The sequence below is a fragment of the Sceloporus occidentalis genome, unplaced genomic scaffold (assembly GCF_023333645.1).
Source record: "Sceloporus occidentalis isolate IW3139 unplaced genomic scaffold, rSceOcc1.0.p SCAF_70, whole genome shotgun sequence".
NCBI lineage: Eukaryota > Metazoa > Chordata > Lepidosauria > Squamata > Phrynosomatidae > Sceloporus > Sceloporus occidentalis.
The window spans coordinates 966,343-992,988 of record NW_028317050.1 but is presented as its reverse complement, the minus strand read 5'-3'; the positions used below and the strand labels follow the sequence as shown (position 1 = coordinate 992,988).

General features: G+C 38.7%; 1 protein-coding gene across 1 annotated transcript in view; it reads right to left on the bottom strand.

Annotated features, from left to right (window-relative positions):
• The window catches only part of LOC149286315 (protein kinase C gamma type-like), a 123,712-nt gene extending 97,698 nt beyond the window's left edge, over nt 1–26,014 (bottom strand). Inside the window, exons 1-2 of the mRNA XM_089494228.1 lie at nt 25,845–26,014; nt 21,896–21,927 (exon numbers count right to left, since the gene is read on the bottom strand). Of these exons, the coding sequence (XP_089350354.1) occupies nt 21,896–21,927; nt 25,845–26,014 (202 nt within the window). The remainder of the gene's footprint in view (nt 1–21,895; nt 21,928–25,844) is intronic.
• Nucleotides 26,015–26,646: the final 632 nt, after the last annotated feature.

The following is a 26,646-nucleotide window of genomic DNA, read 5'->3' as shown; positions in this document are numbered from 1 at the left end:
ATGAATTAGGATGTTGGGGCAGCTCTACACTAACACATACATACAAACATACATAGATATACAAATACTCATAAACACCTTACGCATACATGCACACACACTTACAACAAACACATACAATCACAGTTACTCGAACACCATACACTTGCATATACATGCATAAACATCAAACACTTATGAATGCATATGCACACTACCCCTCCAACACCATATGTTTATCCATACATACACATAGCCACTCTAACACCATGCATTTACACATATAAACATACTGTACATGCATACATAAATGCATACTATAACACCATACACTTAATGAGGCACAGACACTGTGATCTCTATGCAAGTCTGTGGGGACCTGCATAGAGATCACAGTGTGGTCGGTGCAGGGGGATTGCAGGGAGGAGCGATCCCTGTTTGTGTTTTGTGTTTCACATGCTGAAACACAAAACAAAGGGAAAAAAAAGGTTAGTGATTTTAAAAAAAATCACTAAAATAATACAATAAAAAAAAAACAATAAAGTGAGCTAAGTGATGTCATTGTGACATCACTGGCATCGATAACATGTTCAAGAGGTCCCTAAGAGGACCTCTAACCATTTGAAAAAATATATATAAAAAAAATTAAAAAAAAAAATATAAAAAAGATAAAAATAATAATAATTAAAAAAAACCCTTACATCCCATTGCCCTAACACATCTAAACAGTATAACCCTCCTGCCCCCGTTAACAACCCTCAAACCCATTAAGCCATAAGCATAAACATTCTACAAAAAATGTACACCTTATAGAATGTTCCCTATAAATGCTGGGAATATAAATGAGGTATTTCTGAAATCAGGACACCTGAATTGATAAACTTGGAGGGGATTTTTTTATCACTTTACCAAATTTTGTGAGGATTCAGAGGGAAAATGTATTAAAAAATTAGGGTTTTTTCCGCTTTTTTTTACTAAAAAATCATGGGGTTAATCATGTTGACTTTGTCTGATATTAAAGTTAGTTGGATGATTGGAAATATTTAAGTGTGACAAATAAGGAAAAATAGAAGAAAAATATTTTTAACAGCATTGTATACAAAAATGCAATTATGTTTATTTTATGCTTTCAAGTTTGCTTCTTTAATGTATGGTATTGTTTTGTTTTATTTTTTTTAGCTTCTTTACACACCACTAGTATAGTTTTTGTATATAAGACACTTTGCATATTTTAAAAGAATGCCAGCCATCAACTCATCCTGTTAAACTCCCACATAGGTACATAACATTAGGAGATACATGAATCATCAAATGAATCAGTAAATCATCTAGATTTGCTCAGTTACATATATCTTCAATTCTCTACTTTGGTAATAGCTCATTCACTAACAGGAAACCAGGTGGTCCATAGCACAGGTTACAAAAATAATTTAAAAAATGTTAACACAGCATAAAAAAGACATAATAAAGTTGAGTGGATGAACAACAGGAGTAGAAGCAGAAAAATGACATATTTTTTTGGCTCCTCAACAACATTCCTCACAGTAATCTAGAGCAGATGAGAATACCCATTTGGTGGCAACACTAATGAGTTTGAGAAACTATTTAGATGCCAAACAAGCCTACATCTAACGTTATACTTGTTGAGGGAAGATCCATATCTGTTTTATGTACGCTACTTTAAAGACCACCATTTGTATGACTTTTATCACGTTACAATTACGTTTTTCAAAATATCATGGTGTGTTCTATTTGTAGATAATTCTTCTTCTCAATAGCTTTTTTGTACAGATGCACACATACCATGTGTAGGTGTTCTAAGTCTTTTTCTCAGCCTAATCTATAAGACAAACATGCTGACTCGTTATCATATAGCATTTGTAAGCAATAGAATGTTTCAATGTTTAAGCGAATATATTAGATAAGGAAGACTCCATTGCCATAAAGAATCAGTTCAGTGTGTTGTTCTTTACAGGCCAACATGTCCTAACTGCCTACAATGATGACCTACAGTTCTGCAGATAAAGGACTTAAAGCAAAGTGAAATAGGACCTATTTTTCTTTAATGCTAAACTGCATTACCATACACAGCACAATATTTGACATTGAAAGAAAAATATTAATTTTTCCATGAGTCTTCCCCATTAAGCAGAAGCTAAATTGGTTTATTAAAACTACCTATGGCTTGTACTTTTATTTCAATCTGTATAATTGTTTTCAATATATTTTGTTTTAAAGTTGGCCTCAGATAATCTAAGATCTGTAGCTGAATGTGACAAAGCTAGTGTATCTATTCCAACTCCTGTCCCACAGTTTTCCTCTTCTACTCACCCCATACCTAAAGGCAGCCTAAGCCAATCAACATCCATCACTCACTTAATTTGGAAAGATGGAATGTAATGGTGAGGGACAATCTTGTAGATCCTGACAACGTGGGTTCCTTGTACTGAACACTATACATCTATCACACTTTTCATGTGCTTTAGCATTCTAAAAGCATTATATTGAACTGAAAAAGAAAAAAAAAACATTCTAGAAACATCTACAGTACCTACACATGAGCACTAAGCTGTGAGTGTTAGATTTTGTATAAGTTTTGCTTTGCTCTTCAAAGAGCAACACCAGCCCTTAGCTATAATTATATTATAGAATACTTGTACTAATATTTTTGTAAAGACATTCTTGGCAAATTATTAGTATTAGTATTTGATCTAGTTTGCATAGAGGAAAATATACATAATCATCATTTATACATATATTACAGTGCACTAAATACACAACAGCATGAGATGTATCTGTTTCTCCATATGAAATTCTGTGCCTTTTTCGAATAAGCAAATGTTTTAACATTTAAAAGCAAACCAATGCATAGTCTCCAAGCTTACTGTAATAATTGCTGTGATGGGAAATGAGTCCAACAATGAAAATGGAAACAGAAAGAGAACTCGTGGAATGAGAGAAGACATAATATATATTTATACATATAAAAAATGTAACAAAGAAACATTCCAGACTTTACTTTACCTCCTGGTGTTTTAAGTATGGATCTGGAGATTCAAGCTTTTGTAAATGGCAGGATTTATTCATTGAGGATGATTTCCCACTTTAAATTACATGTATTTACATAATGAGATCAAATTGTTATCATTTGTTCCTTTAGATTTTATACTAAGTGTGAGAACATTGGCTGTTTGTATTACATTTAAGTTCTGTAGCTTGTTTTGTGCCAGCTTTTAGATCATAAACTAAGACGAGTGACAAGACTGGGCTAACTAATACTAAACATTTATAACATATAAGTCCACATATTAAGTGATTGCATGTGCCCTAAATTAGCAAACTAAGCCTGGAGGGTCACTGGTCAGGGCCAGCCTGGGGATAACAAGGTGGCAGGCCAGTGGCCACCTGAAAACATAAGTGTGGCTAACTGCTAATTAAGTGCAGCTGAGCATATACAGCTGCTGGCTGCAGACTGCTGTGCCCGATCTGCTGCTTGAGTGGCAGATCAGTTGAGTTTGAGGCGCTGTCGGCCAGTAGCCCACCAGGTATTTGACTGGTCTGTAGGATGGCCAAGTTTATTTCAGAGGAGAAATGCTATAACTGGAAAGAACTGTAGGATCAGAGGCTTTGATTTAATGTAAGGTAGTTTTACTTTACTGAGAGGGTGGAAGATAAATGGAACAGCCTCCTATTGAAAGTGGTGGAGGGTTTAAATATGCACAGGGTAGGCATAGAGCTATCCTGAATTTAAGACGAGACCAAGGACTTAAGGTCTAAGTCTCTACATCAATAGTCAGACTAGACGAGCCAAATGGTTGTCAAATTCTGTTTTATTGTTCTAAGGAGGTCTGGGGCCAGGTGCCCAAATGGTTTTAGTGATAGCAACTCTCTCCTTATTCTTATCTGCTCCCTAGGGATGGGCTGGCCTGGTGTGCAAGAGGGCAATTACCCCAGGCCCATCAAAATTTCTTCACAAAAAGCCAGTCCGACCTGAAATGCAAGGGTGTCACGTAAAATGATTTTACACAAACCTACATTAAAAGCAGAAAGATAGCTGAAAGGAATTTAATGAGGTGAGTGAGAGGGTAATGTAGGGATGGAGTATTTATGTATGTCAGAGTGAGAGTGTATTTAGACATATGTGTGTCAGCATGAATGTGTGTATGTTCAACAAAAATGAAAGTGTTATTAGTAAGTAGTTTAATATTCTGTCTTAATTTAGGGGTGGACACTACAGCTGCAGCATAACAAACTCTCCATGTTTGGTTGCACTAGTCTACTGCAATGGACTAGAGGTGGGGATGGAGACTCATACAGAATGTATTGAGAGAATATATTATTTTATTTTTTTTACATATAAAAAAAAATTCCCAGATAACACATGAAATTCAGATATCATCTTGGTTTCAGATTGTGCCTGTGTATGTGAATTGTATTTTCTGCAAGTAGACTACACCAACCCTGAGAAAATAATCAAGTTACAGAAGAAAGCATTGAAGAGTCTCTAAATATGGTCTTGAGAAAACTGCATTATGGCACCCATTGCTTATAAAGTCCCAGCTCCATTAAGCTATTGTGTAAGCATCTTAAGTAGATCAAGTAAAACTAATAATACATGTCTACATAGCAACATGAAGCCATGCCGCGTTCCAACACATTTTAATGATCCAGAGCTGCTGACAGCAAGGTAGGAGATTTCAAAGGTCCGCATTTACAGGAAACAAAACTGTCTTATTAATACACTCTGAATAGTATTTATCGAATAAAAAACGCTCTTTTTTCATGAGTGCAGTAACATCAGTACGTTGGTAAATCTGAGTAATTTGTGCCACTGCAGCAACATGAAGTTATAATATTTTGGATGGTGTGAACTTGAAAAATTAATTCTGCATTGATGTGTGCACTCATTTTGTGATGTTTGTTTATTTTTTGATACCTGCAAGCTATTGACTATAAGGAACATTTTTGTGAATATTGATGGTTCTATAGAAAAAAAAAAAAATATATATATATATATTTGATTTCATAGAGCAGAGATCCACTTTAGAGTCTACCATCCCTAAAGTCATAATCCCAATTTAACTGAGACATCCAGAAAAACTAAGTGATGTAAGCCGAGGCTGATTGTCCAGCCTGGCCTTGGTATCCATGGGATGATTCAGTGTCAGTTTATTTGTGGGTCTGACCCAACTCAGCTCTTGCCCTTCAACAGCCCACCCAATTGTCAGAATCACCTTCGACCAAAGGAATAGCAGGGAAAATCCTGCAGCTACATCATGTTTTCATTTGCTGTTCTGCTGTCATGAGAATATCTTTCTAGAGAATGTGAGTTTACAAATAATATCTAGTGATATAGATGCATTTACAGTTAGTTACTAACATTAGCATTTGACCCACTGAAGAAAATTTACATGAAATTACTCTTTTTTCGTCGCTTACGATCTGTTGTGGGAACAAGCAGGGGAGTGTTAACCTCTTCAACAAACCAAGTCAGAGGCTTTCACGGATACCAAATATATAAAATAAAATACGTTACAACAGCACTGTTACAGGCACACACTCTCTAGGGTTAAAGCGTCTAACAAGACAGTAGTTTTCATTTCAAGTAATATGCAGTATGCAAGGTTACTGGATCTGGTAGACTAAATTGCATTGAGATTTGGGAGTTTTATCATTAGCTTCCAACCTCAAAAAAAGCTCATTACTGTTATAATACAGCTTTTTTTTTTTAAGGCAAAAATGAAAGAAATGTATATCTCATTTATTCACTTCTTCAACTTGTTTACCTAAATGACTTAATTAAAAATGAAAGCCTTTCACAAAATCACAATCAGCATTTACGAGACTTTAAGTGGAGAATATTTAATACATCAGAGGGACTCTAATCACCTGCTCTTTGGTCTAAGATCTTGAACGATTTTGGCCACAAACTTGTTGGTGATCCAGAGAGGCGTTGGTGAGGAGCACTTGCCAACGCCTCTCTGGAATTTCTAAGAGGCCCACTGGAGCGGCGCTCAGGGGAGAGCAGCAAAGAAAATCTTATTTAGTTCTGTACACCCTTTGCTGTCAGAGTGGTTTGGTCTACTCTCTTACTTTTCCTCTAGCTGGTCTCCTCCCCTTCACTCTGGCAGCTGCTCCTTCACAGGCACAGAGTCCCCACCTAGGCAGAGTTTGCATGCTGCAGACACAAGATTGTTTCAGACATGTATTGCATCTAGGGTTAGTTAACACTCCAGATACTATATACTACATTTCTTATGACTCTCAGCCGGACTGGTATGTTAAGTGATTACTTTACATCTGGAGTGTAAATTGTAGCTTTTCTATCATGAATGGTTACTGCAGCTGCAGTGGAATGCACAATTTATGATTCTAAGCCATCCATTTGGTTGGCCGAGAAATTTAATAAAAGAACTTTGACTGCCAAATGTTAGATTCACATTTTGCTGCAAAACTACAAAATATCCTATTTTGGTTCTAAGCCTTTATGTCCCTTTTTGCTGTGCTATAACTACCCCCTTTTTGTAATATCTCAGAATATTTGCTGTGCATCAAAGGGCTACACTAAGTCTATAGTACAAACTTTAACTTTTGTTGACTGCATCTACAAGCTTTTATAGAAACCAACAATATCTCAATGGTCAGTTTCAGCAATCAGAGACATCACGTGCATCAGGACATTAGGACATGTGACGTTTCACAAAGTAAATAGACTCAGTGTGTGTTTTTTTTTTACGTTTCTGTGCTGTTTATGCAGTTGTCTAAATTCCTTATTGAGGTTTTGCAAAAAAAGAGTCACTAGTTATTCTTAGCTCTGGTATATGCCTTCTAAATCTCAAGTAAAGTGTTTTCAAGAAAACAGAACAAACGTGTGGTTAAGACTGAATAGAATTCTAGTTGTTGTCACATTTGCATATGTCTGTGATCGTTGTTTTGGAAATGATGATGGATCAATGAAGGCTTTAAAGGGGGAGCATAACTGAACCTAGCTGTTAAAACATTATATTATGTTTGTTAGTGTTACCTTAATATTTAGTTTTTACTGCAGTTATGTTGACTCTAAGTCCACAAAAGTCATAACCATGAAATTTCATGCATTTTTTACTTTTCATGATACCCTAGTAAAGATAGTATTTCACCGAGTCTGATAGCCCAGTTAAGAAGTGATAGCAGTGTCCCAAGGCTCTAATTGTTTTAACGATTCACAACCCCTCTGGAAGATGCAGGTTCTCTTTAAAAATATAATTACAAATATATTAAAATGTGATGTAAGTTTTAAATATGATCTGACTGCTCCTATATAAAGCACAATGTTGAAGCTGTTGGTTTTGTCTCTATCTAGACCCAAGCAGGAAGTGATCTCCGTGGGATTCCCTCTATTATTTAAAGTTGCTTGCTGGATGTAGCATTTGCCCGTGCAAGGGATCTAGTCCTGGGTGATAGTCGTGACATTACTTCTCTTGATCTTCTGTGTTTGACCCCGCTTTGTTTATTATACTATTCTTGCTTACCGCCTTCCTTGTCCTCTTGCCTGTGACTCAGCCAGCCCCTGAATTTGGATTTGTCTCAACTATGCTTCTGACTACCAGACTTGTGCTCCTGGTGATTGATTATTGCTCCTTCTCTCTCCCAATGGTTCTACCTGTTGTGAAATTGTTACTGTTACACAAACATTTAATTGAACTAAGCTATTTGTTTCTCTTCACAGTAAGACCAAGCTAATTTCATAAAGACCATCTGAACAACTATTGACTTTGCAGGCATCCTAACTGATAACTTGGCTAAAGCCTTCCCTGCCACATCTCAAAGATGGCATTATTTGTCTATTTGCTAGAAGTATGACCATTCTAGGGCCACATAACCATTTTTCTTCTTTTATTAGTAGCTATAATTAGTAACCTTAGTATACCTAAGGCAATATCCATTTTGCCTAACATTGTGGGTCAATTTGCTGGTCATTGAGGATACAATACCTTAATGTGTCGAAACACAACACACCAGTGCTTCAGTAATTCTTTTCAATGTGACAGCAACTAAATAGTTTATTGTTAAGTCTAAGTTTTACTAGCCTCAAAAACTGACAAATGGAACTGCTAAATTGGCCTTTTGTGAAAAGCAGTGGCACAACACTTTTGAATGTGTTTTTGATTGACATAATTACTAATGACTATTTACTCTAGTCTAAACCATCATATTAGCATTGCTGATGCCAAAAACAGGCTCAGTGTTGAAATGCAAAACAGTACCAGATAAATATTTTCTTTTTATTACCCTGTATAATACTATTTACGATTTTGCTAAATTCATAAGCCATTTCCATGTTTTTAGCATTCTAACAACCTTCTAAATTATGCTCATTCATCTTGTTCCATGACCTGACCCAACTGAGACTGCCAATTATTCATTAGATTACATTATTTGGTGAGATTCTAATCAGTATTTGATGATTAATATATATATATATATATATATATATATATACACACACACACACATAATATATAAACACAGTTCCCAAAGCAATGCATGTTTTTAGCATGGACTTCAGTGCATTTTGCTGCAGGCAAAGTGCAGGCATTTCTACTCAAAAAGCAGAGAGGGTACCATAATTCTTGTTTCTTGCTCATGCTTAGTAGAGCTCCTATTAAAATCAATCATATGCATGCTGCACTTGAAAACCGATGTTTGCTGGCATACATGCAGTTGACTTCAATAGGAGTCCTACTGATAAATACTTTGTGGTTTCAGAAGAGGCACATGAGACATACGCATACGCATTAAGAACTAAAAGTGACACTTTGGACATTTTAATACTACAGCGGTTGTTCCCAATTTCCTGGTTCTGGTTTTCTAGCCAATTAGAACAAGTCAACCCACACCCAATTGGCTGCTTTGACCATTATGCCCTATTGGATATTTCTATAACATAGAAATCCTTTTACAGTATTTTGGCTTTACTATGTTAAAGACTTTGTCTTTTTCTCTGGTTTTGGTTGTTACTAACATGTTTGACCCTGGCTATCTTGGACTACAAGTATTTCTTGAACCCATGGCTACATTGACTATAGTCCTGCTACCTGACTACCAATTCCTGTACCACCTGCCAGTCACAAAACCTCCTCAAACCTGGGTGTATGGTTCGGGTTGGCAGCTATGCCCTGTTGGCAACTGAATACCCAGAGGCTTAAGCGAACAAGGTTCTCATAGATGAATATCCTGCCGTTAACACCAAAAGCCTAGTGCAAAGGCCTGCCTTAAGATATATATTACACTACATTACAAAAAAAGAATGGTAAATCTAGTATACACAGATCCATATATATAAAAAATATATCAATATTCATATGTCTTGACCTGCAGTGTCAATTGGACACCTATACAAAATAAAATAAATAAAGAAAAAACACTCTCACTTTAATTGTAGAACTCAAGCAAGAAAAAGAAATGAGTAACGAATATTCAGCAGTTGAAAAATGGTGCCATGTACCAGGCATCTTGGAAAAGAAGCAAGCCCCCAGGGATATGTTCTTCACTGAGACAACGTGACAATTGCTATATTTAAACCTCCTGTAAATTGGTCTGTGAATTGAATGTATAAGCTAATTAAGATACGAAAATGTTTTCTGTTCCTCCAACCCGTAAGTATAAACACTTTTCCAAATGCTCAGCATGAGGTCATTGGCCCCACTGACCCTTCAATTCCACCTGCTTGATACGCAGTATAGTTAACCGGAAGGTTCAGATTTCAGCTGCTTTTTTCTCTCTTTTCAAATGACTTTGATCGGTTATGATCTTTTACAAATAAGGGCACTCCAGACGTTTTCTTGAGATTCATGCTCTTTACTTTTTATTTCCATCTCTTCTGTCATTGTCCTTGTGGTAATTTCAAATACAAATATGTGTAACGTAAAGGGTGCTAGCTAGGAAATCAGGGGGTTACAGCAATTGCCCCTTTGCTCTGTTAATTTCAAGATTTTGAGAATTAAGCTTTTTCCTTAAAACTTTAATTTGCAAATCCACACACATCCATCAAAGTAACAATGCAGCATGATTTCAACCACTTAATTTCACAATACATTATGTCCGAATTAGCTTCTCCTGCAGGACGAGCTTGGTTGGGCCTATATAATGTACATAGTGATTTCTTCAAAGATTCCTCACTCATGAAACTAAACATCATGTAGGACCAGCTCAGCCCTGCTTTCTGGAGTTATCTGCCAGTGTCAGACCTTCAGAATGTACGGTGAAGTGACATAGTTGACACCACAGCTCCCAACTCTCTATTTACTGTACAGAACTCATTGAGTCTATAATCTGGTAAATGTAAACTGGGTTTCGTAATCACCTATACCTAACCAGCTAGAATAGTATTACAGGCATTTACCTAAAACATTTCCAGCATGTATTTACTTTCCCGGTTGCCGAAGCATCAGCTGTTATTCAAAGGTAATGTATCAAAGGTTAACAACTGTCCAAATACCTTACGACTGTCAGAGATTTCAAGAGTAATTCCTCATTTGAGACCAGTTTCCCGTTGCCCTAATACACCACTCTAGTATACCATGAACATAAATTTAACATAGCTATTCTTTAATATACACACAAGGTAGCGCAAATATTATTTAATGCATGGATCTTTCAAATGTAAGATTTCGGAAAATAGATAGATAAGCGTGAAACCTATGCATGGTTAAGACTGTGGCAAGAAAAATGTGCACAGTGTCATATCCCATATGCTAAGGCCACATACCAAACATATTCCACCTTGCATTTTTACCCACCCCCACCCGAAAGCTCTATATATACAGTGAAGGAAAAAAATATTTGATCCCCTGCTGATTTTGTACGTTTGCCCAATGACAAAGACATGACCAGTCTATAATTTTAATGGTAGCTTTATTTGAACAGTTAGAGACAGAACAACAAAAAATAACGCATTTCAAATAAATTAGGAATTGATTTGCATTTTACTCAGTGAAATAAGTATTTGACCCCTTTGCAAAACATGACTTAGTACTTGGTGACAAACCCTTGCTGACAATAACAGAGGTCAGTCGTTTCTTACAGTTGGCCACCAGGTTTGCACGCATCTCAGGAGGGATTTTGTCCCACTCCTCTTTGCAGATCCTCTCCACATCATTAAGGTTTCATGGCTGACTTTTGGCAACTCGAACCTTCAGCTCCCTCCACAGATTTTCTATGGGATTAAGGTCTGGAGACTGGCTAGGCCACTCCAGGACCTTAATGTGCTTCTTCTTGAGCCACTCCTTTGTTGCCATGGCCGTGTGTTTTGGGTCATTGTCATGCTCGAATACCCATCCACGACCCTGGCTGAGGGTAGAAGGTTCTCACCCAAGATTTGATGGTACACGGCCCCATCCATCGTCCCTTCAATGCAGTGAAGTTGTCCTGTTCCCTTAGCAGAAAAACCCCCAAAGCATAATGTTTCCACCTCCGTGTTTAAAGTTGGGGACATAGGCAGCATTCCTCCTCTTCAAAACACAGCGAGTTGATGCCAAACAGCTTAATTTTGGTCTCATCTGACCACAACACTTTCACCCAGTTCTCTGAATTATTCAGATGTTCATTGGCAAACTTGGCAACTGGCTGTACATGTGCTTTCTTGAGCAGGGGGACCTTGCGGGCGCTGCAGGATTTCAGTCCTTCACGGCGTTGTGTGTTACCAATTGTTGCTCTTGGTGACTATGGTCCCAGCTGCCTTGAGATCGTTGACAAGATCCTCCTGTGTAGTTCTGGGCTGATTTCTCACCGTTCTCATGATCATTGATACTCCACGAGGTGAGATCTTGCATGGAACCCCAGGGAGATTGACAGCTATTTTGTGTTTCTTCCATTTGTGAATTATCGCACCAAATCTTGTCACCTTCTCACCAAGCTGCTTGGTGATGGTCCTGTGGCCCATTCCAGCCTTGTGTAGGTCTACAATCTTGTCCTTGACATCCTTGGATAGCTCCTTTGTCTTGGCCATGGTGGAGAGTTTGGAATCTGATTAATTGCTTCTATGGACAGGTGTCTTTTTTACAGATAACAGACTGAGAGTAGCAGCAATCCTTTTAAGAGAGTGCTCCTAATCTCAGCTCATTACCTGTATAAAAGACACCTGGGAGCCAGAAATCTTGCTGATTGATAGGGGATCAAATACTTATTTCACTGAGTAAAATGCAAATCAATTTATAACTTATTTGAAATGCGTTATTCTGGATGTTTTTGTTGTTGTTCTGTCTCTCACTGATCAAATAAACCTACCATTAAAATTATAGACTGATCATGTCTTTGTCAGTGGGCAAATATACAAAATCAGCAGGGGATCAAATACATTTTTCCTTAATTGTATGTTGTTGTCAGAAGGAATTGCACATTTTCCCAATACAGGCTACTTAAATTTGATATATTGTTGTTTTATTTTCAATATTTAGGTAGTTCAAGGAATGTTCCGAATATATCAGAAGATGTTTTAATTCTAGAGCGCCTTTTTACTGTTTTTATTGTAATCATGCTATAACACATCCGTTAGCAGCCACAGGATAAATTTATACGTTTGTTAAAAAGTCCCACTAATTCAGTAGATATCTGTCTGAATAAATACTTTTATAAAGGAAGCCAATATTTCATTAAAAATAGAGAGCAGGATGAGGACAGTAAGCCTTTGGAATAATTTGGTGGATGTGTTTATGTTAACATTATCCTCTTGGAAGTGAAAACTGTAAATCAGAAAATAATTCTGGCAGTTTATTGTATATATAATATACAAAGTTACTAAGTGACGCAGCAAAAGGAAATGTAAATCCTAGAATAAAATGATTCAATAGGGTTAAGCAGAGTAATACCGGTATTTTATCTACAATGGATGCATATTTTCATGTACATTACAGACCATAAAAAAAATCTGAAATAACCTAAATATGCGCAGAGGGCAACTTAACCTTTTCAATGCCTCTAGCATAAAAAAGAAACCACAATGCTACTCATATGGTGGAACTAAATTAGTACTTGCATAAACTAATTTATGACCACACCATATACAGTCACTTCAATAGAAATAGATTCCTATATAGTCATATATTTCCACTTTTACCCAGACACATATACTGTATGTAAATATGTGTTTTTGTTTTATGTTACTGTTGTATATTTGTTCATACATATTGGCGCCAAAACGAATATATATTTAATATAGATGTAAACAGACTTCAAAACCAACATCAGCAAACATTAAAGTACTCACACTGATTGTGCCACATCAGCTGTGATGAGCTACTGTTGTGGCAAAGATAATGTAAATTAGAAGTTTTCATTAGATGCTCAGTAGTTAGGACATAGAAACAGCATGCACTGTGCTCTGATTATAAAATAAAGGTATAAAATAAAGGTAAATAAAAGGTAAAAAAAATCAATTGTTTTTGATATGTACCTTAGGTTTTGGAGGGCCACGTGATGTCATGAGTTGCATCAACTATGGTGTGCACAGAGTGTTCTGACATCACATGATGCTGGTTGTCCCAGAACCAGGTCAATATGGTAAATATGTTGGTGCATACAATTTATACATGCAGTTCCAGCTATACATTTTCCAGCTATACATTTCAAAAATAAATCTTGTTTAAAGACTGAATTTATTGCACACATCAAAGATCACATGTTTGAATTCACTATACAACATTTTCAATACTTTTTCTCATACTGAGTAGTTTAATATTACAAATCATGGGAGCTTGTCATGTTTTAACGCCATATCACCATTATTACATCATTATTTAGTTTGCAATATCATTATTTTACATGACTGTCCCTGCAACATTCACTTTTACTAAATGCCATAAAAAAAGTGTTAGTTGCCTTAACTAAAGTTGGCATTTTTGAATCCCAGGATTAGTGTTCCTTCCTGTTTGATTAGTTAGTGTCACTTCTATTTTATATTAATGTCAATGTTGAGTGCATATTAAGCATATAGTATTTTTATAAAGACCATGATCATTGATAAGACCACTTCTAAAACTGCTCAAGAATCACTTTTTTTAACATAGCCCATCACTTGTGAAAATTAGGTGTAATGGATTTTTTTTGTTTCACATTTATAGTGACAAACTAAAAACCAATAAATCGCTGTGGTTGGTTCATAAGAATCTCTTTACCCTTTCAATATAGTGTAGTAAATTACCCTAAAAGGGTTATTGGTTCATTTGGGCCTAAGCCGAGTAAGCCTAGGCTGCCTTGTCCAGAGAGCCAGCAGCACCAATAAATGACTATTTACTTTTTTTTCCACTTTTTCTGCTCAATAATGCCACCAATTTCAACCCCTACCAATCTCTTGACAGAAACACTCATCTTCATAGGTCCATATGAGAGTTTAAAAAGTTGCTAGTAATTTGCCAAATGTGATTAAATATCTGTGAACGCTTTGGGCTTGAAGTGTCTGGGTGAAGTACAGCTTCCCTGCATCTCCAAATCACAGTCCTCTTTTTCAACGACATGGGAGCGATGTTTAGGTATTATCTCAAAAATTAAATTACTTTACTGGATTAACCATAGAAAGGTCATTAATACAGGGCTTGACAAATTTGTTGTGAATCTAGGGGCCAGCTAAAAAAGTTAGGAGCCAGGATTTTTTTTAAAACTAACAGTTGGATAGGAGTGATCTGATCATCATCAGCCCACTTACTAAACTCACAGCATTTGACCTGGAAGCACCCTGGACTTTCAGGTCAGTGCTGTTTTTTGTTTATTATTTTTTAATAATGTTTAAATGTTAACCCCTGCAATGCCACGAATGTGTTATACACAATTGTGGAATTGAAGGGGTTAACGCTGCACTGTCGCTCTCATGGAGCGATCAGGCAGCAGGGGGGGTGTTGGGGCTGGCCTCCAAACTCCTGTGGAGACCGAAGAACCCCCTGTCCCTGAAGCTGCCTCTGGCAGCTGGGAAGCAATTGCTGGTCTATAGACCAGCCATTGCAGGGGGGAGTCTCTGATGACTGCTGTAGGCTTCCATGCCTACAGGAATCAAAGGGCTTGTGGGGGCTCGTTTTTGCTGTTGCTGGTCTGCCTGGGCTTCCAGGCAGACCACCAGCAGCAGAGCCCCTTACAAAATGGGAATTAATCCCTAAATGCCGCAATTGTGGCATTGAAGGGGTTAACGCTGCCCTGTCGCTCTCATGGAGCGATCAGGCAGCAGGGGGATGTTGTGTCAGGTCCCCACACTGAACCCCCTTTCCTGAAGCTGCCTGTGGCAGCTGAAAACGCTATTGCAGGTTTTCCTGCAATCGTGGTTTCAGCCTACAGGATCACTCCGTGGGAGTGATTTCAGGCTCGGGGGCTGGCTCTGAGTGGCTGTGCTGTCTGCCCAGACTCCTTTTTTTGTGGATGTAAGAGGCTGACAGACTCCTAGGCAAATTCTAGACAAAATTCTGAGTCGCCATGGCGACCTGGCGCCTGGGATTTGTCGAGCCCTGCATTAATACATAAAACATTTTTATCTTTTATTGACACAAAAGGATTCCAACAACCCCCAAATAACTCTTATGGTTATTATGGATTAACACTTCTCTGCAGATTTTATGGACTGTTGAGCCTCCCACCCCATAAGTGATAAAGTATAAAGTACACATTGTAAAAGTGATAATCTATTCCTCCCTTCCTAAGGGATTCCACATAATGTATCGATGGCAACTCCAACAGGGCAGACTTATATTGTTTACACATAGTTTATTCCCCAGACACGAGCAGGGGGCATTCTCATTAGAACTGCTGCACTTCCCAACTCAGCGTGATGGCAAACTCCAGCATTATAAAAAGAGATGGACACATACTGGTAGCACAGAAGTGACAGATTTTTCACAAACCAAAAAAAGGTCACATTAAAAGATCATCCACAACAGCATTATCGAATGTCAGAGTCATGGGGAAATAGAGACGAATACAAATTAAGTTTTGTTTACTGCCATGTGAAATAGCTGAAAGGGACACTGATATTGGTTAAAGGACATATTTGCCCGTAAATCATGCTCTTTTCTAAGAAAAGTTAAAACACAAGTTCCGGGAATGAACAAAAGAAGAAATTGCAAAAAAACTGCATTGATACCAAAGTAATCTTTATCAATATTACTCAAGAATGTTGTTATAAATTAAGGAAACCAAATGTGGAAATGAGTGCACCCAAAGTTCTAGTCACTTTTCATTGACCTTCAGATAACAAAACTGTATACAATCTGAGAGAGAGGATTCTTCCGTACTATTTTACCTGTGAAGCCAATATTAGTTGCACAGTTATTCAGTTTCAAAGATTTTTGCCTGTACTTAAAAGTAGGAGGATCCAGACCACCAATTCACCAAAATGAATAATAAGTAACGTACATTTCATGACGCAATTAAGAGCTAATGTTAACGCAAGATCGGTATACTTTGGATTTGGTTAATATTATACCTTCAACCTTGTTCCTGCACTGCTGAACGTATTCGGCAGAAGTTTCATTCCATGTCTGACTTAAAAGCCTCTTAAGTACTTTCAGGTCCCTTCTTCAACCAACTACCCCTTCCACTTACCTCAATGGATCTGACTCTCCCATCTATTTCAATAATAAAATCAAAACTATCAGATATGAAATATCTGCAGTCCCCTCCTGCCCTTACCCTCCCTCTGCCTATACGCCCTCCTGTCCACTGAACTCTTCTTCCTTCTCTACATTAAACCAATTATTTTCTGTCACTAAAGAGGAGGTTCATGCTCTTCTTCTTTCCCCTTGTCCATTCACATGCCCCCTTAACCCGATCCCTTCCCATCTTACCTAGTCTCCTTCATCTACTCTACTTCCTACTCTAGCTCACATCTTCAACTTCTTTAAGGATGCTTACAACATTACACATTAACGCCCTCCCATATTCCTTTAGCTCACCTTTCCTAGTCACTCACCTACTTACACTAGTGTGGCTGGTCCATTCCTAACAACAACACTTTTACCCAGGGGTGTAACTAGACGCCTCAGGGCCCGGGTGCGAGAATCTGTTAAGGGCCCCCTCACCCCCCCAAAAAAAACCATGATTTTTACCCAACAATTTTTTTTCAACAAATTCAATTTACATATTGAATCATATCTGTAAAAAAATCAAAGAAAAAGGGGCGCATGTACAAAGGGCATAATCTAGGGGTGTCCAAGTTTTTTCTGCAGTGGGCCACTTCATCAGAATTGTATACGTGCGCGGGCCGCACTCATTTTTCACTGTGACAAAAAATATGGCCTTTAATAAAATATGCAGATTAAAATAAAGTAAAATGACACAAAACCTTTACTCTTCCTCTCACTGATTTCTGGGCCTTGAAAGTTTTGCGACTACAAATTCAGGATTCCCTAGATTTATTCTAGGGATGAACTAAAATGAAAATTCTGGACCAAAACATTCAGGGTTCACTTAGCCAAAACCGAAAATGACCCCCACCTTTAAAAATAATAATAAAAACTCACATGTTTAATAAAAGTAGGTAACACACAATTGGACAAAATTAGCAATATGACTTGGCATGATAGGAGTGTGATTGCTAACAGCAATCACACTCCTATCATACCCAGGCAACAAGTAAATGCTGGTACCTAGGCATGATGTGACTGTGCTCTCTGTGATTGCTGTTAGCAATCACACTCCTATCATGCCAAGTCAGCCAGTACATGCTGGTACAGGGTGGCTGTAAGTGATGTGCAGACCCCATACTGCTGGCAGCATCACTACACAAGGGGGGCAGCTAGCTACGTTTCAGCATGTACTGGCTGACTTGGCATGATAGGAGTGTGATTGCTAACAGTAGTCACAGTCCCATCATGCCTAGGTTCCAGCACTTACACATCCATCCAGTAAATGCTGGAACCTAGGCATGATGGGACTGTGATTGCTGTTAGCAATCACACTCCTATCATGCCAAGTCAGCCAATACACGCTGGTACAGGGTGGCTGTAAGTGATGTGCAGACCCCATACTGCTGGCAGCATCAATACACAAGGGGGGCAGCTAGCCAGGTTTCAGCATGTACTGGCTGACTTGGCATGATAGGAGTGTGATTGCTAACAGCAATCACAGTCCCATCATGCCTAGGTTCCAGCACTTACACATCCATCCAGTAAATGCTGGAACCTAGGCATTATGGGACTGTGATTGCTGTTAGCAATCACACTCCTATCATGCCAAGTCAGCCAGTACATGCTGGTACAGGGTGGCTGTAAGTGCAGACCCCATACTGCTGGCAGCATTACTACACAAGGGGGGCAGCTGGCCAGGTTTCAGCATGTACTGGCTGACTTGGCATGATAGGAGTGTGATTGCTAACAGCAATCACAGTCCCATCATGCCTAGGTTCCAGCACTTACACATCCATGCTATCACACACACACATACTCATTTATTCATATAATCATTCATTCACAGATTCATTCCCTCAATCACACACACTCATTCAAACACCCTCCCCACCCCCTTACCTGCACTGCAGCTCCTCGATGCCGCTCACAGACTTCAGCAGGGGGCACGGCCTCCCTCTGCTAAAGCACAGAGGAAGTAGGATGTCACGTGAACTCCCCTTCCTCTGTGCAGTCCAGAAGACCCTCCCACAAGTAAGTAGCAGGGCTTGAGGTGCGGCTCGTGTAAGATCGGTTGCCCTGGCTGCCGATCTTACGCGGGGCGCACCTCAAGGTCTCGGGCCGCATGTTGGACGCCCCTGCCTTATTTAAAAAAAAAAAAAAAAAGGAAAAAAGATTTTGGGCGGCCCCTTGGCTTGGGCCCCCCTGCCGCCGGGGCCCGGTCGCAGTCGCGACCCCGGTAGTTCCGCCACTGCTTTTACCTTTTCTCTATTGTATAATACACACTAACTCCCTCTAGATTGTATGCTCGTTTGAGCAGTGCCCTCCTCACCTGTTGTCTCTGTAAGTCAGATTGTTATGTTATATACTACTTGTTATGTCCTGTCTACCCATTGTACAGCGCTACAAGAATATGATGGTGCTATATAAAACAATAAATAATAATAATATGTATTTACAACTTGATGTAAGAATATGTTGATTTTTGTATTCTGGTAAATTATAATATGTGCCTGATCACCATATGGAGTTCACAGAGACACACTACCACTCAGTAGCGTACCTAGTGTGGGGCGGGGGGGCAGTCCGCCCCGGGTGTCGCTCATCAGGGGGGTGCCACGGGCCTGGGTGACCACATGTCCCTGATTGCCCGGATCCCCGGCAGCCTCGTCATTTTATTTTTTTTTTACGCGGAGGAGAGAGAGGGGAGCCTAGAAACTGCTAGGCGCCCCTCAGTCTCCTTCGCGAGGCTTCTAACTCCGTCGCGGTGCCGGCATGTCATGCTGCTCAGCAGTGAAGCAGCACAGCTGCAGAGCAGGAAGCAGCGGCAGAGCAGGAAGACTGAGGCGTCGTGCTCCCACCGCAGGACTGAATGGTAAGTCCAAAACCTTTAACTACAAACGGGGAGAGGGTAGATAATGAGAAGGGAGGGGGGTAGGTAGAGGTGGGTAGATAGTTAGAGGAGAGGAAGAGGGGGGCAGATAGTGAGAAGGGAGGAAGAGGGGGCAGATAGTGAGAAGGGAGGAAGAGGGGGCAGATAGTGAGAAGGGAGGGAGAGGGGGCAGATAGTGAGAAGGGAGGGAGAGGGGGGCAGATAGTAAGAAGGGAGGGAGAGGGGGTAGATAGTGAGAAGGGGGTTGAAAAGGGGGAAAGGTACATAGTGAGAATGAATGAATATGTGGATGAATTGTCTGAAGGAGGGAGATAATTAATGAGTTTGTGAGAATGCATTAATGAATGTGTACATTTGTGTGAAATTGTGAATGAAAGTGTGAATTAGTTAAAGTGTTTGTGTATATGATAGATGTATAATTGATTTGTGGAAAGGCAAAGATGGCACAAGCAGGATGTTTGAGTCTTGGGGACCAAGATGACACAGGCAGGGGTTTATGGGACAAAGAAGACACAGGCCGGGCTGTTTGGGGACAAAGTTGACTCATGCTGGGCTGTTTGGGGACAAAGATGGTAAATCCTATGTGTGTAATCTGGGTGCTGGTCAGGTTCTATGTGGGCAGTGTGGACGCCAGGGCTGGCTTTGGGTTGTGCAACCTATCATCTATGCCTGTAGTTTTATCTCTTGCTGTGTTTCCATACATTATTATTGTATAGCTGCAAATACGGGATTTGTATGTCTGAATCTATGGCTCCAGTGCTGAGTTCACATCTGAACAATAATAATAACAATATTAATATATATATATATATATATATATATATATATATATAGGATTGTTAACAGCAATCACACTCCTATCATGCCAAGTCAGCTAGTACATGCTGGAATCTGGGTATGGCTGGGCATGATAGAAGTGTGATTGCTGTTAACAATCATATATATATATATATATAAATATTGTTATTGAAATGTTTTTGTCCTATTTTGCTGTGTTACTTACTTTAAATAAAAGCTTGAGATTTTTTTATGGTGGGGGGTCATATTCGGTTTCGGACAGGTAAATGCTGCATTTTCGGTTTCAGTCCAGAGGTTTCGTTTCGGTGCATCCCTAAGTCAGACAGTGAAGTGGTAGGCCTACACCACATCAATGTTTGGCTTAGTATATAGTGATAGGAATTATGCTGCACTATTATCAATGTCTGGCTCAATGTATAGTGATAGGGATTACGCTGTACCACCGTCAATGTCTGCCTCAGTATATAGTGATAGATGTAATGCTGTACCAACGTTAATGTCTGCCTCAGTATATAGTGATAACAGTAATGCTGTGCCACCTTCAATGTCTGCACCAGTATATAACGATAGAAGCTATGCAGTTTTAAAGTGTTTGTGTGGGGGGTGCCACATACAGGATCCGCCCCAGGTGCCAAATACTCAAGGTACGCCCCTGCTACCACTATAAACTTTGTGAGTACTTTAGCATGCATGCTTAAAAAATTATCTAGCTGAGGTAGAAGCTGCAGTCCTGCAGCTGCCCTCCTTCACTGTGGTCTGATGAGTCTTGCTACTGGAATGCCATACAATAGGAATGCCATAATATGAGCAAGCAGCAGGTGATATAAACAAGAGCTTAAGAAGAACGCATTTCCGTTTCCCAGTAAATACTAGGAGCCGAAAGAGGTATTTGTTTTTTTTTTGTCTCTCCTGAATAATTAAGATAAAAAATACAAATGGAGGAATGTAAAAGACAAGCTAAACATTGTACCTTTGCCCCAGCACCCATCAATATCAATTGACACATTGTGCACCATTTTATTGAGGTTTAATCAATAAACACAAAATAGATCCACCAAGTTAACCCAGCTTTGTTTCATAATTCTGTAAAGAGAAGATGCAAAAACGATGGTTCTCTAGTTACCATGACGACTGTATAAGTAAGAATTTCTAGGCCTAAATGTTTTAAATTCTAACTCAATTTGTAAAGGTTATTAAAATTACAGGTTTGGTATAGTATTTCCCTTTAATAATAACATTGGTTATCCTTAGAAAATATGAATACTTTATATCACTTTATCCTCACACATTAACTAGGTAAAGTTTGAAACCATTAATTCAAATCATATTCCAAATCAGATGTGAAAAGGGAACAGGACAGTTAGGTTTTATTGAAAAGAAAGCTCATTCCAGATAAAATAAAGCTCTTGCAAAATAATTTCTAGTTATGGATACACAGTAAACCTCAAATCTCAGAGTCATGTTCTTAATTCTAACGTGTTATATTTTTTTCCCACATCCAAAAATCTAAGCCAATGTTACCTACACAAAAATAAATTAATCATTCTCTCCATAGCACAGCTACCAGCTATCAGAGCGAATTCTCTAGAGGATGTATAAAAACAGAAACCACAAACAAAGCAAGACATTAATAAAAATCTCTTACCCTGGCACTGGAATCCTTGTTTTCCAATTCCCCTGGAGAGATAAAAGAACAAACGTAATTCATTACATAAGTATGGAATGTAAACGCTGTCAAATATACAGTATTCTGATTGCGAGCTTCAAAGAACAGTCTATTCCACAGAATTATATTTATATTTTTAAAGGGTCGGTTCAATGTTTCATGTGGACTCCACCAAGGAATGGATATTAGGGTACTTTGTAAGCGGTTTAATATGCATTATTGACCTGTGGGGTGAAAACTATAATTTAGGAGAAGCTGCAGTTCCAAGCTGAGGAACACGTCCCTTGCCCTGTCCACTTTTATCACCGCTTCGGCTTCTTGGAACAAACAATCATTGGCAGCAAAAGTGCTCCCTTTGAAATCAATGGGAACACTTTCTGAGTCTGCGTGTGAGGTGGGTCTCATTAGACCCCCTAGAACTCTCACACGAGCCACCGTTGGAGCTTGCCGGTGGTCAGTAAAGCTCATGTGCACACCGCTATCCCTGCCCCTTCACAAAACCACTGAGCTCTGGGTAGCCTACCCAGGGAATTTCTCTTGAATTGATATGAAAGTAGATTATATTGATTATTATATTCATTATTATATTGATTATTTCTGGCATTTCTGCTGCATTTACCAATTTATTTGTAAAATAATGTTAAGTTGACATGTTTCACTACCTCGTAGGGCCACGGTATTTCACTTTTACTTATTGTTAAATCAGTCAATCCCTTCAGAACTCCAGGGGGTTCAAGAAACACCAGCCTTGTATAATAATAATCTCATTGTCGCTGTGATTAGTGTAACAACTGGGGCCAACACTTGATGTATCCCTGGGACAAAGAAACCTTTACATGTACCACTCCTTACTTAATTGAATTGAATACTTTGCCAAATACCACATATTATATGCTCGTAAACAAAGAACCGAGTATGACAAAAAATCGACTTAGTATGAATTACTATGTATTTATGAAGCAGCCCTAAACGAACATGAAAACGTTACTTTTCGTTGTTGACAAGACACTGTAATGCAACATTTAGCTATACTGTCTGTTTTGTTTTGCAGGATGGGAGATTTGCTTGGATCGTTGGTGTTTTTATATATAAACATAGAACTTACAGTAATGGCAGATAATGGAGATGATGGATGCTGATGACTTAAGTGCAGCTGGTGGCTGTATAACCCTGGCCGCATGCTACAGCACCTGATCTGCTGCTGGGTATTTGCCCGGTGTGCCAGATGGCCAGTCAGGGCCTGTAAGAACCCTTTGGCCCATCTAGTTTGCCCATTATTCCTGATGTACTGATATGATGCCAATTTCTGTTCATAAACTAGTGTCCTGGTTTCCAGATGGTTCAGCATGAAGCACATGCATAAGCTATGAGCAGACCGTATCAACCCTGCATTTTTGTTCAAATTTACAAAAAGACACCCCCTCCAATATATAATGGAATCTAAAATTATGGCCTAGTTTCCTAAAAAAAAACAAACAAAAAAAACCACACTTGAGATAGCATTTGGCTAAAAATAGCCCCTGAACTCGGTCCAGTAGGGGTCCAGAAAACAAGCATTGTGTTACCAAGCGCTATGAACCAAGGATGGTCAAGGGCATGTTTATTTAGGAGGATGACAATACATTAGAGTGAGCACAAATACATACAGGAAAAGAGTGATTTAGCCTTCTTTCCTCATAAAAACTGCAAATTAAAATATGGTTATATGGCCATTGCAAAAGGAAGTGATTGGCTTCTTCTTTAATTGTATGCCTGACACTAAAAAAGAGTCTACTTTTACAAACCCTCGATAATAGACATAAAAAATAATATACAATTTTCCACATATGACAGTTGTGTGTGCGCGTAATTTTTATAAGACGACATTTCATTTGTGGATATGAGCTGAACCTCAATTCTGTAGGAGATACATATTATCATTCCAGCAGGGCCCCAGCTCGGTACCGCTGTGTGTCTAGGCATCTTTGTGTACTTCCACTCATATGCTATAATATTCTGATGCCACTATTGCCCACATATCATAATATGGTGATTCCCTTTAGGTCCCCTTTAGAGTATTCATCCACTGGGAAAAGATCCAATAATCATTCCTAATACATTCATACATTGATTTTAAACTATAAACAGTACATTCATTCTAGCCATCATTGGGCTGCATTCATTCTCGCAAACCTATAGGTCCATCATCAAAATTATAATTTATAAACAGCACTGCGGGACATGTTGGTTAAATATTGACCATATTGCACAATATGTTTTAATTTTCTTTTAAGTTTTGGTTTTTAGGTATTTGCATCAAGTAAATAAAATAAATACACGGTGCAGTCAAATAAAAGGGAAAGGAGTTCCCAAATAGTGAGAAATGCCATACCCACGGTTAGACATACATCAGCGATTTGTATCAGCAATATTCCATAAATAAATGAAAAGCAACTAATGGATCTCAAAATACCCCCACCCCCAAACATACATAGACCGGGTACCCCAAGATAGCATAGACAAAGATAGCCTAGACCTATCCCCAATGAGGACCAAAGATGTAAATTCCCTCCATGTCAACCATTTGGCTTAAAGCTATTGGTATCTGTCTCTATACAGCAACATTTGTTCTTCAGTATTGCTCACATTCTTCACTTAATTTTACTATTTCACTATTGTCGTTTGTATTCCAGCAATGGAATAGTTAAGAGATATTGGAAGCACAATGACAACATTATATTTATCTGATAAACCCCATTTTTTTATGTTTGGAAACATAATATATATAAATAACAAAATGGGTTAGATTTCTGATATGGAGATCTTATATATATATCTTAATATATATATATATATATATATATATATATATATATATATATATTAAGATCTCCAAATCAGAAATCTAACCCATTTTGTTATTTATATTCAAACGCACAGTATCCAAATATAGGGTGTTATTTCCGAAGAGCCATTCTGGAACAAAGTTTGCAAAAACAAAAAAAATGGTCTTATCACCATAGCAACCAATGGAATGTTCATGCAGACTAGATTATTCTGAAGGTTGCCATATTGACAAGTACACTTTTCAAACTTTGCATTTCAATTGCTCTTTATAAATAACCCCCAGTGAGTGTTTTGACAAAATAGACATCCGTGTTATAGCTGTACAAAATCTAGCTTTCAAAACGAATCAAAAGGGGATGAGAGCACCCTTGGCATGTCTAGTTATAAACATTCCTTGTATTTTGTTTCCTTTTTTCCTGTTCCATTATAAAAGAAGTGTCATTTCGATGTAATGTAAGGAAGGTTTACTTTACTGAAAGGGTGGTAGATAAATGGAACAGCCTCTCATCAGAAGTGATATAGGCTCATATAGTGAGGGAATATATAAATTCATGGGATAGGCATACATCTACCCCAAAACTAAGACTCTTAAAATGAAGGACCCTAAGGAAGGTCTAAGTCTCTACAGCATGAAAGTGGCCAGACTAGATGGTTCTTATCCTGGTGTTAAATTCTGTTTCTATCCACATTTCCTCCACTGAAACATTGCTGTAGCTTTGCAATCAATTGCCCACAAGAGCCACGGGTTTATTTTAGATGTAGCAGAACAGCAAACACTTCATTGTATACAATGAACAGGACGATAATGGGAGACCACCTCTAGAGACCACCATAATAAGCTGTAATTTCGTTTTGCACTGATGTGCAGAATGGCAGAAAAAGAACATCTTTGGTGTTCTAGAGATACTACAGCAGGTGAGGACTTCTAGATCCTTGAGTAACTCAAAGCTGACCCTCCCTGTTCTGAATGTACATCTGCATTGTGACAATATGATAGACCTACTAGTCACATTTCAGACATTGGAGACACTTGTAATCATCTGTTGCATTTGTGACGTAAGAGATTAAACTAATATGTACAAAGATCAAAAGAAAAACTTACCAAATAAAGTCAGTACAGTGGCTGCAGAAGGTGGGTTGCTTGAAGAATCTAGCAGTGAACTTGTGACTCTTGACTTCATGGACTAATTTCTGTCTGAGAGCTCCTTTTCGACAAAAGAGAGGCTTCACAAAAGGCTGCTCCATATCTGTGCCGGCGCACACCTGAGCCATCTTCAGCGGGCGTTAAATACCAACTCCAATTATCGCGAAGTCTCAATCCACCAGATACAAAACAATAATAAATAAAAGAATGTATGTGGACAACGCCAGAACGCAAGGCAGAGAGGGAGCAGCAATGCAGGCAGGTATGTGCTGGAATCTGGAACGGTACAGCAGAGCGATGCTGAACGATGTTCTATGTCACGCACAGTAAAAACACTCGTGGTAAGTAGAGGGCAGTCGTCTAGTGCACTGTAACAATGCGAGCCAGATACAGACTGGATGCTGTTATCTTGGGAGCTAGAAGGAGGGCAGTTCTTGATCATATCCTTCCATAGGAGGGTCCTCATCAAGTACATGGAAAGCAAGCGACTGGGAGTGAGCAACATTAAGCAGCTTTGTCTCCAGGACCTTCCTATTAGCTTCTGTGCTGTGCTACTGTTTTTAGCCTAAGCAGCAGTGGGTTAAATTATGGGGCAGAGGAGGGCATTTTGGGTTAGGGGCTGCAGGGTGAGCCAGGAAGATCTCCATAGAGAAGAACAACTGTGACTTTTGATCAGCGTGAACGGATAAAGCTCTCAGGAGACACAGCTTCCTAGAAGTAAAGTCTAATATTTCTCCTTTTCCCTGCTCTCTCTTTATTT